At 43.0% G+C, this 17,426-nt stretch overlaps 1 protein-coding gene across 6 annotated transcripts in view; it reads left to right on the top strand.

Moving 5' to 3' along the window:
* CCDC149 (coiled-coil domain containing 149) overlaps nt 1-17,426 on the top strand; it is a 107,194-nt gene that overhangs the window by 22,572 nt on the left and 67,196 nt on the right. For 5 of the 6 annotated variants that reach the window (XM_054485454.2, XM_063663574.1, XM_054485455.2 and 2 more), the window contains 2 exons: nt 13,660-13,821; nt 16,599-16,637. In XM_054485454.2, coding sequence (XP_054341429.1) covers nt 13,660-13,821; nt 16,599-16,637 — 201 coding nt within the window. Of the gene's footprint in view, nt 1-3,765; nt 3,785-13,659; nt 13,822-16,598; nt 16,638-17,426 lie in introns of those variants that run through there. The other variant, XM_063663573.1, reaches the window with a different exon arrangement.

Here is a 17,426-nt window from a genome sequence, read left to right as displayed (position 1 = left end):
CCTGTAAAGGGGGGTAATGATGTTTACATTTTGGGGTTATGATGAGGATTAGTGATTAATATATGTGAAATGCTGAATCATCTGTTAGGACTAAGTAGGCTTCAAAATGCTGTTGGCTGTTCATATCATTATAGAAAAGAAAACTGAAGCATAGAGTGGGGGAGTGGCTTCTTGTGGTCCCCATGGTAGGAGATGGTGGCAAAACCCACATCATTTCACTCTAAAGCCCAGGTGTCACATTGCTTCTATTAATGATGTCTGTATCTCCTGAGTTTCCCTTTTGTTAAAGGACAGTCAAGGAATCAATTCTAGTTCTGCAAATGCCACCCTGTAACCCTCTCAGTACCTCGTCTATAAAGTGGAAGCACGATTACGGGTCCTCTTTGCCTCCCAGGGTTCGGGAACAGGTCTAAGAAGTTAAGAGCTGATAATATGCAAAGGTGCACTGGGCCTCATTAGTAATAGGGGTGTTAGGGTTTTTTTTTAGGATTTCTCTTGAGACAGATAAATTGAACCACAGCAGTTTTACAGCTTTTAAAGTCAGTCTGACCAAAATATTGTACATGCTTTGCTGACTTTTTACTGCTACACAGCCCACAAGGAAAGCCCTCTGCAACTGAATTGAATTATTATTCTATAATGAAGTAACCAGTGAATCTATCATTACATTCCATATGTGCCAGTTATATGTCATAATGTGTAATTGCAATATGTGAGGGTTGGTGATGCAAGCTGCCTGTCACCTGTATCCAGCAGACCTCAGGCCCCTGGCAACCTGGATGGCAAAGAGAGGGTTTCAGATGCATGGGTAATTTTAGTGCTTCATCCTGAACATATACACGATCTCTGAAACAAACCAGAACTGCAAGGCACACCGGCAGCATCTCGGCCTGAGGCAAGGTCAGATCAGCCTAGCACTGGGGACAGAGCAAATTCACTCTAGGTAAGCAATGATTTTTAGAAATAGATGCTATCTTCAGCAAGTGAGAGGTGGTTTCCTAGCCCATTTATGGCCAATGAGAAAGAAAGCCAATCTTTTTTCCATGTGTTTCCTCCTCATCTTTATAGGCTTGCAAAGGACAGGGGCATAGACAATGGAGAATGCAGAGACTGAGATGGTGAGAGGGAGGAAAGGAGAAATAAGAGAAGTGAAAGGATTGAAATAGATATTCAGGCAAACCTTCGTTATTCAAAACTTCGGTTAGCCAAGACTGTCAGTGAATTTCACATACCCCACAGCTACTATAGTTCACATTATAAACTCTTCCAATTACCTGAAATCTCACTTAAATTTCAGCACATCCCCTGGGGCATTCAAATAATCAAAGTTTGCCTGTCAAAAGTAATACCGGAGAGGGGGAAAATGGCATGGTGAGTCTGAGAAAGATAGATCATAAAAAAAAAAAGTCATCTTAGAGAATGGCATTAGAATCATTAAGCTACCAACTTGAAATTGCTGAAATGTTATCTAAAAATTACAGAGGTGAATACAGATTTAGAAAAGGCTGTGGAAATGCCCAGGGAGTCTTGCAATTGGAGGATGGAGTATAGGCGTGGGCAGGAAAGGCTCACACCCAAGATGCGAGGGTGTTAATGTTGCAGGGCTTAGGGATTGCCGCAGGCTGGAGGACTTCAGCAAGATGAATATCAGCATGTGGCCAGCCCCACAGGGCATTGTACACCATAGATACCCAAACCCATGTCTGGAGAGGTTAAATGTATGTGTATCTCCAAGTGGCGGTTCTGAATGCCTACCTAGGGTTGGTGAATCTGCAGGACTTTTAAGAATGAAGGTGCTGAATGGAGTGTATAACCCTGTGATGGCAGGGAAGTGGTCCTTTTAAGCAATAAAAATGAGGTCAACATACAAATGTCATTTTGATGATTCTATAGGAACTGTCCTGCATCCTCTCCTTACACACTGAGTTTGTGTAACTGGATTTTTTTTTTCTCAAAGCATGATGCTAAAGGAGATTTAGACATTTAGGCATAATAATAAATTGATGGCTATCTGACTAAAATATGTAAATCTATCTATCTATATATCTATGTATATATTCAGCTTGGTGGGAACTGAAACTTATTTCTTAAATATTATTCAGCACACACTATGGGCCAGGAGCTGTGCCTGGCTCTGGAGGTGTAAAGATGAATAAGATGGGCCCTGGCTGTAAAGAGGCCTCAGTCAGACAGGTGGACAGGTGGGCAGGTGCTGCGATACAGGGTGTGTGAGTGCTACTCTAAGTGTACCCACAGTGCCACGTGGCTCTCACTCTGCCTGGGGGAGTGGCAGAAGCTTCCCAGACAGGGACTCAGGAGCAGGATGCAGGACAGTGTAGAAAAAGAGAGAGGTGAAGAAGCTTGAGCGTGGGGGCAGCAGTAAGTGGGCTGAACAGGAACATGGAGGGCGGGAATCGAAGAGCTGATGATGAAGTCGGAGAGGTGGGTTGCAGCCAGATGCTGAAAGGCTCCTGTTTGCGAATCTCCTTAACATCAGAGATTTTTTTTTTTTTTTCCTAAAGAAGAGTGGCAAGCCCTAATTTATGTTCTCCAAAGGGACTAGTACCTGGACTAGACAAGTAGGGAAACCAGAAGCCTGCTGTGATGGTCCCTGCCAGAGATCACAGGGCAGAGCAAAACAGAGGTTCCAGGCATGGAGGGGTGGCTTGTTGGAGGCTGGGGAAGGGAGGTTGATTGTTGAATGCTGTTCACCTGGAGCTATTTGTTGGTTGGGAAGTGAGGTATTGCTGGATGGGGGATGGAGAAGAGGCGAGGGCAGTTTGGAGTGAGTAGAGGGTGATCAGGGGAGGAGGTACCTCTACAGAAAGAATGAGTCTGCAGTTGAGAAGTTTCTAAATTATTCCTGAACATGAACTCTTTGGCCATGTCTGTTTATCATCTGCTGAGAAGTCTGTCTGGATTAGCAGGCATGCCCTTGCAGTGGCTAATGAGAGCTAGCCTGATCCCATTAGTAAAAATCACGAAGGACCAGGAGTCTTTGTTTGGCAAGAGGTGACTCCACCCCATCCCCGCCCCCCACCCCACCCCCACTACACCCCAGCTACCTTCATCTCTCAGCAGCAGTTATCTGGCTATAAAGCCACCCAAATAGTAATGTAGTATGTCAGATAGCCATTTAATTATTATGATTTTTGATCTTTGTTATAGCAATTATGATTTGCTTTAGGGCAGATAAAAGCCCCTCAATGGCCAATGGTTTGGGCTCTTAGGATGATGAGCGCATGATGAGCACAAACTACACTCATGGTGTTTGTGTGTGGGCATGAATTAACATCGACAAATGAGTTGTAAGCTCTGCTTTAAAAATGTAATTGAAATGCAATTCCAGAGAAATATATTTTTGAGACAATAATCAAAATATTTTATGATATCTAGTATTCACACCCAAAACTGGGCATATTTTACTGAGCTTATTCCATTCGTGTGTCACTGATTACCTAGTATATTTGGTGTTAGTATATACCAGCTTTCTTCCTTTCTTCAGCTGGTAGGTGTGTACCCAAGGGCAGCCACGTGAGCCTTGCCCTGAGTGCTATGCACTCAGCTCCTATGCACTCCTATGCACTCCTGTGTTTCTATGCACTCCTGTGCACTCCTATGCACTCCTGTGTTTCTGTGTATGATTAATAGAGACTTAGAGATTAAAGTAAAAGGATTATTACTGAATGATCACCATTTCTTTTTCAATCTTTATTCAAAAACCACAAGAAGAGGAGCTTTGGCAAGGTTGAGAAATAAACTCAGCAGCATGGATCCTCCCCAGGTTGGTGCAGTGCACATTTGTTGTTTTCTCACTTCCCAGTATTCATTTCTTTTTCTCAGTAGCACTTCCAAGTGGAGGGTATTACCACTGGATACAGTCTGTGTACATTAACAACTGTGGACAGATGCCCAGGCAAAGACTCCCCATAATCTGCATTAGGCTGTTGGAGACATCCTTGAACAGAGAGACAAAGAGACTGAAATGTAACAGAGTCCAGACTGACATGTAACAGAGTCCAGTTCATCCCATTCGGCAGCCTCTGACTCAACTTTTCCTGCAACAAGACCAGGTGGTTGGTGGTTCCTGGTTCCTACCTCCATTGCTCAGGTTTGCCTTGCTGCCCACCTGTGTCTAAGTCTAGCTCTGCATTCTCTTGCCAAGTCTATAAGGGCCAGTATCCTTCCAATATATTCCTTTGTTATAATGTCAGTTACTATTGCTTACACCAAAGAATCCTGATTGATATACCCGGGTAACAGTCTGGCTCTGCCACTTACTACCTTTGTGATGAAGGATAAATTTACCTCTTTGAGGTTCTGTGTCCTTCTCTGTAAAATGGGACTAATCTTACAACCTATTTCATAGTGGCCATATAGATTAAATATGATGTTTCAAGTAGAACATTTAGCAGTTTGGAAAATAGTAATGCTCACTAGATAGTGGCTGCTACTGTTACTGTTATAATCAAATGAAGGTCTTCTTATTACTCCTAAGAATGCATGGCACATAGCACATATTCAAAAAAATACTAATTTCATTTCTCTGTCCCCTCTTCTGAAAACAAACTGAAACCTTCCTGAGCTGGGAAGGAGAGAGAATGTCAGTGGTCCCTACTCTACACATGAACTTGACCAGCAGAATTTTGTCTTGACTGAAGAGCGAAAGTGGAGACATTAGGAGGATAAAGTGTGTGTCTCTTGGCCCCTCCTAGTGACCAGAAACTGGGATATTTCCCTGTTTTTCCTTGCTCAGCTTGGCCCTTTGGAGTGTGTTTGGGCAGCCATGTGACCCACTCGCCCACTGATGTGATTCTGGCACCAGCCGTCACGGCGGAGGCTGAAACCACGTGTGAGTCTGGTTGCCTGGGTAGCACCCTGTCTAACAATACTGCATTAGACACCGTGATCACAGACTGCATTAAGAAACAGCAAAGCCAGTGTGTTCTCTGTAGGCCTGACAGCTCAGATCAAACTGCAGGATCCAAAGGTGTGTCTGCAGAGTGGGTCCTGAACCACAGTCACTTTCTCTTCTCTTCTCAAGCTTGGCAGCAAATTCCACCCACACTGTACTGTCCAATATAATTTACACCACAGGATGTCAGGATGAAAGTTTCTTCCTAAGATGATTCTTAATGACACTCCCCCATTCAAAGCCCCTCGGGGCTCCTGACTGCTGGAAGAATACAATCTGAACTCCTCAGCACCACATCTGGGCCCTTTCTGACCTGGCCACCCGTCTGTCTTTCTGGCTTTATCTCACACAGCTTGTACTCCCATCCTCCACCGCAGCCAGCCCAGGGCATCGCTCACTGTTCTGAACACACATCTTCTGGCCTCTCACCTTTGTGCTTTGCTATGGCTGTTTCCCAGCCAGGAGTAACATTTTCCCTGTCACTGCCACTTGTCACAACTCCATCTATCCCCAACCAAGATGTATCCCTCTACCTCTCCCTCCCGATCGATTTCAAATACCACATTGTCCTCCAACTCCTTGAGCACCTTCTTTGCTAAGCTGTGTTACTCTCTCCTCCATGATAACAATAGTAGTAATGAACATTAACATGCATATAACACACTGTTTTAAATGTTTTACATATACTAACTCTTAATTCTCATACCAACCCTCTGAAGATGCTATAAATATCTTCATTTAGAAATGGAGAAACTGAGGCACAGAGAGCCTAGGTAATTGATCATGTCGCTAGTGAGTGACAAAGCCAAGATTTGAATTCAGGCATTTTTAGCTCCTCCTGCCATGTCCCCAACCATTAGTCTAAACTGCTTTTCTCTCTTTTCTGGGAGTTTTGTGTCTCTTTTATAGCGTTTAGTGTACTGTAGTTAGCCACTATTAGTGAATGATAATCGACTACTTATTACCATCTAGTATCTATATCCATGCATTGCTTAATGACAGGGATATGTCCTGAGAAATGCTTCGTTCTGCAATTTCATCATTGTGCGACCGTCCTAGAGTGTACTGACACAAACTTAGATGGTATAGTCCACTACACCCCAAGGCTACATGGCTACATGGTATGGCTTGTTACTTCTGGGCTACAAACCTGTATAGCATGTGCCTGTACTGAATACTCTAGGCAATTGTAACATAGTGGTAAATGTTTGTGTATTTAAACATATCTAAATATAGAAAAGGTGCAGTAAAAATATGGCCGCATAATCTTACGGGACCACCGTTGTACATGCAGTTCGTTGTTGACATTGTTAATCTATAGGTGGCCTCTTAGACCTCAGCATTCCCTGTGGAATTCGACTTAGGGCCCCAGGAGAGCTGTCTCTCTCCCAAACAGGACCTGGAAATGAGTTACAATGTATTCCTCTGAGCTATGCGGTTACCTCTAGGAGTGTCTTGTTGAAAATACGGTTTTGCTCAACACAGGTAACGTGTTGAATCACTTATAACTAATTTGTTGCCAATGTAGAATAGTAAAAAGAACCTGGAATGTGTAATGGAAAGTTCTGGTTTGAGCTGACAGTTGTTAGTTATGTGTCTCTAGGAAAGACACTAACCTCTCTGAATCTCAGCTATTTTGCCCATAAAATGGGGAAAGCAGTTCTTGTCCCACCTGTCATAGAGTGTTGACTGTCAAATGGGAACGTGTCTGCAAAAGTGTTCTGGATGCTTTAAATGCTCTAAAAATCATGTGTTCAATCTTTTTTAAGTTTATAAAGCCTTTAACATAGCACATTTCCTTTCGGGCTCACGATAACCTCAATGTAGGGGGCAGCAGGCGGTGGGCAGAGCAGGGATTAAATCCTCAGAGCTGTGACTCAATCCCAGAGAACAAGTGAATGATTTCCAAGACATAATGGTCTCTATTCAGGTGCCTTTTACACCTACTCACCTCTCAAAATTCACATCAAACATCGTCTCTCAAGCTTTCTCCCTGCCCCACCCCACCCACCTATGCCTCTCTTCTTTCCTTTCACCAAATATTTGTTGAATGAATGGATAAGTGTCCAGAGTGGCTTATTAGAGAACATTAGTTTTCAGATTTTTAAAATGGCGGCTTGTAAGAAATATGTGAAAATATGCATATGTGTGTGTTTATTCCTATAGACTTTTCAAATAGAAAAACTTCAGGAAACAATAATTGTCCTTACTACAGGGGGTACACCCTGATATTTTCTGCTCTGTTCTGTATCTTTAAAAAAAAAAAGAAAAGAAAACAAGGGTTGCAACTAATGTATCATGACCCACAATTTGGAAAACACTGTCATGGAATATGCTGGAAGTCAGGAGCCTTGTTCTTTGCAATTGGGCAAGTCACTTGGGTTATCCGTGAGGTTTATCCCAGCTCCAGCATTCAGTGCTGACTCTAAAGGATGAGGAAGTCAGGAGGCTGGGGGAACAGGCGCATAAGCATATGGAAGCTTGAAGATTTACCGCATTTAATGCATTTTTAGTTTTTCTTGGCCTATGTGAGGAAGTAGAAATCTAATGAATGCTTAGCTATTTGGGCAATTACTGTTGGAGAAAGGTTTGATTTCAGTCACACATTCATCATCGAGACTGTAGAGATTTCTAAGGGTGACTTTCCAATAAAAGATTCCATATCTAAAGTCCTTGGAGCCCAGATGTGTTTCTCATGCAGGAGTTTTGGGAATCTGAAACGAAATGCAGTACACACACTGTATATTATATGTCATCCGCAGCAGAGTCTCAGGCAGCAGCCAGGGATCAAACACACGGATTTTTCTTCAGCAAATACATGAATATTCACACACCATGGGATAAAGGCCATAGACACCCTCTCATCAGCTTAGGTCACTAACGAGATAGGAACACATTTGCAGTTTTCAGAACCTTCAGGATTCCAGATAGCAGGAAATAACGTTTCGTTATCCAGGTATCATGCCTTTCCTTTTCAAAATCCAACGATATCATTTATCCCATGAGGGTCCCAATACTTAGCTCAGTGCCCAGCACATAGAAGGCACCCAGAAAATACTTGAATAATGAGGCCAACTATAGCTTACAGAAAACTCCTGTTGCGATCAAACTGCTTTTGAGAAAAGAACCTTCTAGTTCCTTTCTGAGGTCCTCTAGTTTGTCCCATTTCTTAGAAGTGAATGGAAACCTTACTGTTTCCACTTGGCCCCCTCATAAAGAGGAGAGACTAGTGAGGCTTGTGGATTTTTAAACATTTTTTTTCCATCTTCCTTCAGGCTTTGCATCTGAGGAAATAAGTGGCAGACCCACTAGTTTTAGAAAAAGTTGTTTGAATCAATAAAACCTTTATTACTATTTGTTCTAGGTCCAGAAAAGTAGCCAAATTCAAAATGTCTCTTTCTTTGTTTCCTTGTACTAGGAATACCAACTAGATGTGGTAACCAACTCCATGAATATTCTGATTTTTGGGGGTAAGGCCCAGAATGTTTAGTTTGTCAGGAGTTGGGGTTCCACAGGCTTGACTCTGTAACGAGCTGAGTTCCAATTCTAGCTTCGCAATCCCTTGGCACATTATGCAGACACTTTCATTTAAGCCTCACTTCCTCATTTATAAAATGCAGATGATAGCACAGTAACATCACTGCATTGTCCTGAGGATTAAAGGAGATTATACAGGTAAAGCATGTGTTACAAAACCTTGCTTTTTGTCATCAATAGCACTACTAATAGTGATCACATGAACCCTCGTCCTCAGTGTGGTGACTCAGTGGACACACAGCCCAGGGGCAAGTATAACCTTTCTCCCCCCCCAGACGGTCCCATTCTTTGATACAGACCATATGAGTCTGGATGGGTTAAGTTATGCTTCAGTAACAAACCCTCAAATCTCAGTACTTTGACACACCAATAATTTTTTTCTGGATCACACAAAGTTCTCTGTGGACCCAAATGGCTCTCCAGGCAGTTGTCTGCTATGCCTGTGCCTCCAAGCTCTGTTATCCTGTGGCTTCCCCATAGCAACCTGCGCTTCTGCCGTTGTTACTGCAGGGAAGGAGAAAGCGCGGCAATTCTCACCTCCCCTCTCAAGTGCCTGCCTTCTGAAGCAACTCACATCCCTTCCAATCCCATTTTATTGGGCAAAGCAGGGTCCATGTTTCTGCTTTACCCCAAAGCAATGGGGATGGACCGTCCTGCCACATGCCTGGAAGGAAAGGAGAACTAGAAATATTAGCGAGAGCCATGAATATTGACCCAATAGACGTTTGGCCTTTTCTCACTCTATTATAAATTGCTGCTACAAACGCAGCTTCAGTCCCAGCACCCCACCAAGTGACTGTCCAGAGATTCTGGAAATACTCTGGCCACAGACAGTCTTTGGAAATCATTGAGCCAGCTCTGTCTTAGACAAGGCAGAGAAAGCAAGTTCTGGGTGCTCAAAGTGAGTTGTACCTTCTGGACTGGAGCCCTTACCCCGTGCTTTCTCCTGCACTCTTTACATCCAGTGATATTCGACAGTGGTGTTGAAATCGTGGGTTCCTCAAGGTGGTGAGTGCCCTGGGAACCCCCTCATCTTCCAGGTGTGGAAACGAGTCCTGGGGAGTGTGCATTCTTTTGGTCCTTGTGTTTTATGGCTTTCCCAAGGTACCTGCAGTTCATGATGAGCCCATTGCTGGATCTGCTATCTATAGTTACTGATCCTCCTCTGGGAGCCTAAACAGCCAGAGCACAGTGACTTAGCTTGTCTGGTTTTCCATTCTAATTTGGATTCCTTCTAATGCCCCAACCTTATATTTGCTGGTTATTCAAAGCTGCCCACTAAGAAGGATCTTCATAACCTTTTTCTTTCTAGTTTTTTGTTGTTTGTTTCCAATCACAGGGATAAGAAATGGGACATTTTAACAGCTGTCATTACAGGGAATACACTTTTACTTTTTTAGAATGAGGCCAAGAAATTTCATCTCATTCTCCAACACTCCCTTCTCCCCACTTCCTAGAGTTTTCTATTGTTGTTTTGATGAGACATGCATATACAGTCATGCGTCACTTAATGATGGGGATGCTTTCTGAGAAGTGTGCCGCTAGGCAATTTGGTCATTGTGTGAACATCATAGAGTGTACTTACACAAACCTGGATGGCACGGCGTACTGCACACCTAGCCTATGTGATACAGCCTATTGCTCCTAGGCTACAAATGTATGCAGCATGTTACTGTACTGAATACAAGGCAATTGTAACACAATGATATGTATTTGTGTATCTAAATGTATCTAAACATAGAAAAGGTACCACCACCTTTCTGTGGTAGGACCACTATCATATATGCGGTCTGCCATTGACTAAAGTGTTGTTATGTACTACATGATTGTATAAGATTTTTGGCTAGAGGCAGTAAAATGTAGTCCATGTTTGTACTTGTTTAGAATCCCAAAAGCTACAAAAGATGGCACAGACACTCACCGGAATGGCTCTGAGACTGTTCCTTGCCTCTGAACTCGTGGGCTATCTGTGGCCTCTCAGTCCCTCCAGACCATTTTAGTTGGTTCTAACATTTGAGACTGTGCAGCTTGAGGCTTCCAGAGCCTGAGTTTTTAAAGTATGGGCTGGATAAGAATCATCTGGACCATGGGCTAAGAATGCAGATTCCTGAGCCAGGCACCAGAGATTCTGATTTAGTGGGCCTGGGCTGGAGCCCAGGAGTCTGCATTTTAACAAGCATCCCAGGTGATAGCAGTGTTTTCTTTTTCATTCTTTTTTTTTTTTTGAGATGGAGTCTCATGCTGTCACCCAGGCTACAGTGCAGTGGCATGATCTTGGCTCACGGCAACTTCTGCCTCCCGAGTTCAAGCAATTATCCTGCCTCAGCCTCCCAAGTAGCTGGGATTACAGGCGCCTGCCACCATGCCTAGCTAAGTTTTTTTTTTTTTTTTTTTTTTTTTTTGAGACAGAGTTTCGCTCTTTTTGCCCAGCTGGTGTGCAGTGGTGCGGTCTCGGCTCACTGCAACCTCTGCCTCCCGGGTTCAAGTGATTCTCCTGCCTCAGCCTCCTCAGTAGCTGGGACTACAGGCACATGCCACCATGCCTGGCTAATTTTGTATTTTTAGTAGAGAGGGGGTTTTGCCATCTTGTCCAGGCTGGTCTTGAACTCCTGAGACCTGAGATGTTCTGCCTACCTCGGCCTCCCAAAGTGCTAGGATTACAGGCATGAGCCACCGTGCCTGGCAGAGAGCAGTGTTTTCTAGGGTTCCTTATAGATGCCAAAGACTGTTGTGCCAGGGTATGGCAGAACTACAGGGAAAGTGTCTCACCTTCAGCCAGAGCTCTGCTTCGAGCTACTTTACAAATGAGGCTTCAGCCTAAGGTTTGTCCTGCTGATAAAAATAAATAACATAGAGTAAAATTAGAGGGACCTACAGAGCTTCTGCTCTTCAAATCCCGGGCCAGTGGGTCTCAGCAGAGGCCTCTGTGCCTGTTTTCTACCAGGTACCTCAGACCCAGAAGCAAGGGAGGCGTTTTACTGCCCTTCACAGCTTTCATGGCCCTATTTGGACCGTACCTTGTGAGTGAAATGGCTTTTCTCTTGGACCCTAACAGAGAGCTGTTCAAGGTCAAGGAACTTGAATTTCCACTTTGACAGTCAGCAGTGGCCCTTAACTGTTACCCTTCAATAGGCGGGATGTTCCCGCGCAGCTTACCTACTGCAGCTTCCGATGTCTTCATGCATGAGGATTTTTGTCCCCTAAGTCGGAAGGCACGAGTGTCTTTGGGGCCTCAGGTTTGAATCTGATAAATTGAAGGGATAAAGGTGACTGTCTTTGGGTCACCGATACTCACAGTGCTGACAACCAAGGGTGCTGATTACAGGAAAAGAACTAGAGGAACAAGGGCAGATGTGTTAAATTGTGTGTAAATGGTATTTTTCCTGTGAAATCTCAATACGTGCCTGAGGACACTGCAGTTTGGGTTTCTGAGCCACTCTCCTCTGATATTTACTCACTGGGGATTTTACTCTTGAGAAATCACTGTGGCAACAGAACCATTTTGCCTCCATGAAGACGATGTCAACGTCTCAAAATCCAGGACATTTTAAGGCAGGATTCCAACCTCATTACTGCCAGGAATAAAATTCATCCAAGGTGGAAGTGTCCTTTTTTAGAACTCAAATCCGTCTCAGAATGCCTTTTCTTTCCCCTTTGTTTTTGAAGCTAAGCAATTACTTTCTTTTTTTTTTTTCAGGAAAAAAAAATTGTGCAAATGCACAAAACTCTCTTTTTCTCCCTTTCATTTATTTGAAATTGAACTTAACAAAGTCAGTTCCTAGCAAGCACTATATATGAGTAATGCTTTTTGTCCATAAAAGAGCATTGACTCCAGTGGAATGGGAGTGCTGATTCTCGCTCTGCTTTGTGTGAGCGTCCATAATGACAAAGTACTCATGTCAGAGTGTATAATGAAACTATAAATTGTTTTCATGAATGCTCTGAATTTGGTCTTTTATGGGGCAAATTCAAAAGGTGTTTAGTGCCACATTTCACATATGTGAATAATACCAGACAGTGCAATATATCCAATAAAAAGTGAAGAGTCCTATTCGGGCCCACACTGGCCAGTATGGTGGGTCAGACTTGGGTGAGGGTGGTTCGCGGTGCAGGAGAGTGAGCAGAAGGAAGGATGAAGAAATCTCATCACTCTGAGGCAAGAGTTCCAACCAGGTGTACTCAACTTGTTTGGGAGAATTCAAAATGTGGCTAAAATACTTAGCTCCTAAGAGTGGTCTCTGGATGGGGAGTGCCTGCATTTGAATCGTAGGAAAAGTTAAACACATCAGGGCCATGTTGGTGGATTAATTTGCAAGTGAGAAAATAGCTGCTGGGTTTGGTGGGCAGCTGCAATCTATTGTGGTGATTTATGGTTCAATTATTTTTAATAACTTTTTGGGTATTTTTTTGTTTACAATAAAAACTATATGGGCCAGGCGTGGTGGCTTACACCTGTAATCCCACTACTTTGTAAGGCCAAGGTGGGCAGATCACCTGAGGTCAGGAATTCAAGACCAGCCTGGCCAACAAGAGCCTGACCATCTCTACTAAAAACACAAAAATTAGCCGGGCATGGTGGTACGCGTCTGTATTCCCAGTTACTTGGGAAGCTGAGGTGAAAGAATTGCTTGAACCTGGGAGGTGGAGGTTGCAGTAAGCTGAGATCACATCACTGCACTCCAGCCTGGATGACAGAGCAAGACTCCGTCTCAAAAAACAAACAAACAAACAGACAAAAAACCATATAGGTTTACTCTGGAAACTTAGAAAACACAGAAAAGCATCAAGAAAAATTTTTAAACCTGGGTAAATAATTTTACTACCAAGAGATTATCGTTAGTAACATTTTAATAAGATTTTTATTAAATATCTTAATAAAATTTTACATAATCTTATCGGGATATATAAATCCTTTTTAAACAAAATTGGAGTCTAGCTGTCTACCTGTTTACCCATTTATGCAACTTTTTAAAACCTTCTGCTTTTTAACTTATTTGTCCAAGGTTTAGGTTCTGTCATGAGGGCACTGCATGTTAGCCCTGTAGAAGCCTAAAGTACATGTCATTTGCTGAAAAACGTCTCTCAGCACATGAGCTCTAAAAATGAAAATGGCAAAAATTCCCCACAGGGTGTGTGAGGTACGGTGTGTGTTAAATGGAGGCCCGTGGATGTTTTTGACCCGTTGCCTGGATTTGTTTGCTTTGCAGTACCTGGTGTGTAAGAGGAAGCTGGAGAGTAAGAAGGAAGCCCTGCTGATCCTCTCCAAGGAGCTGGACACCTGTCAACAGGAAAGGGACCAGTACAAACTCATGGCCAATCAGCTCCGGGAGCGCCACCAGTCACTGAAGAAGAAGTACCGAGAGCTGATTGTAAGTGTTAGGCTGCCGTGTTCGGCGACTTTCCTGTTCCCTGAATTAAGATATAAAGAGATTTTCACATGCTGTTTCTTTAGAAATGGTTAAATGCAAACAGTTCAAAGTGGAAAAATTTAGAAGTAAAAGTCACCACCTCTATTTCCTCAACAACCCAGTCCCACTCACAAGTTAATCTGTGTGTGTGTGTGTGTGTGTGTGTGTATGTGTGTATGTATATGCTTCTTGCTCTGGCATCTGTGAACATATTCATGTGTGTTTGCAGTAGGCTCCCGGCTTATCCAAGGGAGACATGTTTCAAGACCCCCAGTGGATGCCTGAAACCACAAATAGTAGGAAACCCTACATATACTGTTGTTTTTTTAATCTGATAGCCAAACCAGCTCCTAAGTGACTAGTGAGTGGGCCACATAGGCATCCTGGATACCCTGGATGAAGGGGTGATTCACATCCCAGGCGGGATGGAGGGGAATGGTGCAAGATTTCATCACACGACTCAGAACAGCATGCAATTCAAAATTTATAAATTATTTATTGAAATTTTCTATTTAACATGTTTGGACCATGGTTGACCTCAGGTACCTGAAACTGAGGACAAGTGGGGACTACTGTATGTGTGGCTGTTTACTTGTTAATTTAATTATATAGAGTTCTTTAAAAAGAGGATTCATAAGTCTACAGTAATACAGAGGCCATTAGCTACAGGTGGCTACTTAGTTTTAAATTAATTAGAATTAAGTAAAATAAGAGACTCCATTCCTCAGTCTCAATGTCACATTTCACGGGCTCGTGTGACTGATGGCTACTGTATTGGACAGTGTATATATAGAGAGCATTGCCATCCTTGCAGAGAGTTATATTAGGCCAAATGCAGTGACACACCTGTAGTCCCAACTACTTTGAGAGGCTGAGATGAGAGGATTGCTTGAGCCCAGGAGTTTGAGACCAAGCTGAGCAACATAGAGAGAACCCTTCTCAAGAAAAAAAAAAAAATCATGCAGAAATAAAATAAATTCCAAATTTATTTTTAAAAATAATAAAACATGCTGTTTTCCCTCAGCACTTTATTTTGGACATCTTTCTAGGCCTACAGATCTAACTCATCCAGATTTGAATCATCCAGATTTCTAGGCATACAGATTTAACTCAGTCTTTTTTTTTTTTTTTTGAGATGGATTCTCGCTCTGTGGCCCAGGCTGGAGTGCAGTGGCGGGATCTTGGCTCACTGCAAGCTCCACCTCCCAGGTTCCTGCCGTTCTCCTGCCTCAGCCTCCCGAGTAGCTGGGACTACAGGCGCCTGCCACCACGCTCGGCTAATTTTTTGTGTTTTTAGTAGAGACGGGGTTTCACCTTAGTAGGGACGGGGTTTCACCTTAGTAGAGACGGGGTTTCACCTTGTTAGCCAGGATGGTCTCGATCTCCTGACCTCGTGATCCGCCCGCCTCGCCCTCCCAAGGTGCTGGGATTACAGGCATGAGCCACCACGCCTGGCCTTTAACTCAGTCTTTTAAACAGTTGCATGGTAATACACAGTATGGACATATCCATAATTTTTGTAACCTTTCTCGTATCCTGGCTTTTTTATTTTCTCTAGGTTTTTATATGGCAAAACTTTTAAGATGCAGATGATACTGAAATGGAGAATGCCAACTGCGTAATACTAGTTTTCATTCTTGCTGCTTTTGAGTCAATCTCTTTTTTAAGTGGGACACTATTACTGACATTTAACTATCTGTGCTGGCATTATTAAACTGCCCTGGAGTAGAAATAGAATAGAATAGATTCCTCAGGTTAAAATCGTGTTGACTTATATGTGGACAGCATCAGATATTAGAGTGCTCATTTAATGAGCATTCGCTTATTCACCTGAGATATTTGTATTCCCTGATGTGGCACAAAAGGGAGAGGAATCGAATCCTTTTTTTTTTTTTTTTTTTTTTTTTTTGTGAGACAGAGTCTCACTCTGTTGCCCAGGCTGGAGTTCAGTGGTGCAATCTCTGCTCACTGCAACCTCTACCTCCTGGGTTCAAGCAATTCTCCTGCCTCAGCCTCCCTAGTAGCTGGGATTACAGGCACCCGCCGCCACATCTGGCTAATTTTTGTATTTTTTTAGTAGAGACATGTTTCAGCATGTTGGCCCAGCTGGTCTCAAACACCTGACCTCAAGTGACCTGCCCACCTTGGCCTCCCAAAGTGCTGAGATTACAGGCGTGAGCCACCATGCTTGGCTTGCATCCTTTTAAGGCCAAAAAAAAAAAAAAAAAAAAAATCTAATAGGACTAGAAGTTCTCAATGTCCTCTTAACTTTGAGCAAATACTGTCCCTCCCAACATTGATTGTTCTGCCCATAGAGAAAACTCTCTCTTTCTCTCTCTTTTCCTCTCTCTCTATATGTGTATGTGTGTCCCCATCACTGTTCCTTTGGTTCTAACTATTTAAAAGAGGAACTCAAACCAAATGAAATACTATTTCAGTTTAGGCTGTGATCAAAAAGAATTTTGACAAGTCCAGTTTTTGTGTTCAAACAATTTTAGGAAATATATAGATTTGGTCCTAATGGGAACTGATTCCCTAGAGGTTTTTCCAAAATAACTCTGGTTCAGTTTGTAGTTATTTTTTTACAGTATATTTGAGCTTGCTTCAGCACATTACTGGCTGCAGGGTGGGGAGGGTGGGGGGAGTCTACATTTAGGTTCATAATTTAGTTCAACTTCTTGTTTCTAAGTACATCTATTTTTTTAAAAGAGTAAAATGTAGCATTTGTTTGTTTGTAGGATGGAGATCCATCACTTCCTCCTGAAAAAAGGAAACAGGTAAGACTTATTTCTGATCTCAGATTTTTTTATTGATACCTTGCAGCAATTGGGAGGATCAGGGAATCTCAAAATGTAGAGAACTTCCTTTAATTTGCTGGAATTCTTTCTGTTATTGGGAGGAGTGGGTAGAGATTCCAACTGCAAAGAGAAATTGGGAGTGGAGTGAAGGAAACCCAGTGAAGTCTGGTTGGTGGAGGTACACCAGTTGACTGCATTCCCTTTCTTGCTGGTAATCCTGATGGGAGATAGAGTTGAGGGTACATGGTTACAGGACTTGAGCTACCTACTGTTCAGTGGGCACGTGCTGTGGGCATATAACATTTGGTGGGTGCATACTGTTCTGTGGGTACATACTGTTCAGTGGATACATACTGTTTAGTGGGTACATAACATTTGGTGGGTGCATACCATTCTGTGGGTGCATTCCGTTCTGTGGGTACATACCATTCTGTGGATGCATACCGTTCAGTGGGTGCATACCATTCGGTGGGTGCATACCATTCTGTGGGTGCCTGCTGCTCTGTGGGTGCATACCATTTGGTGGGTGCATACTGTTCAGTGGGTGCATACCATTCTGCGGGTGCATACCATTCAGTGGGTCATACTGTTCTGTGGGTGCATACTGTTCAGTGGATACATACTGTTTAGTGGGTGCATACCATTCAATGGACACATACCACTTGGTAGGTGCATATCATTCTGTGGCTGTATACTCTTCTATAGGTGCATACCATTTGGTGAATGCATACTGTTTTGTGGGTGCATACAATTCTGTGGGTGCAAACC

This window comes from Pongo pygmaeus, chromosome 3, assembly GCF_028885625.2.
Source record: "Pongo pygmaeus isolate AG05252 chromosome 3, NHGRI_mPonPyg2-v2.0_pri, whole genome shotgun sequence".
Lineage (NCBI taxonomy): Eukaryota > Metazoa > Chordata > Mammalia > Primates > Hominidae > Pongo > Pongo pygmaeus.
This window is presented reverse-complemented; position numbering and strand designations above follow the sequence as displayed.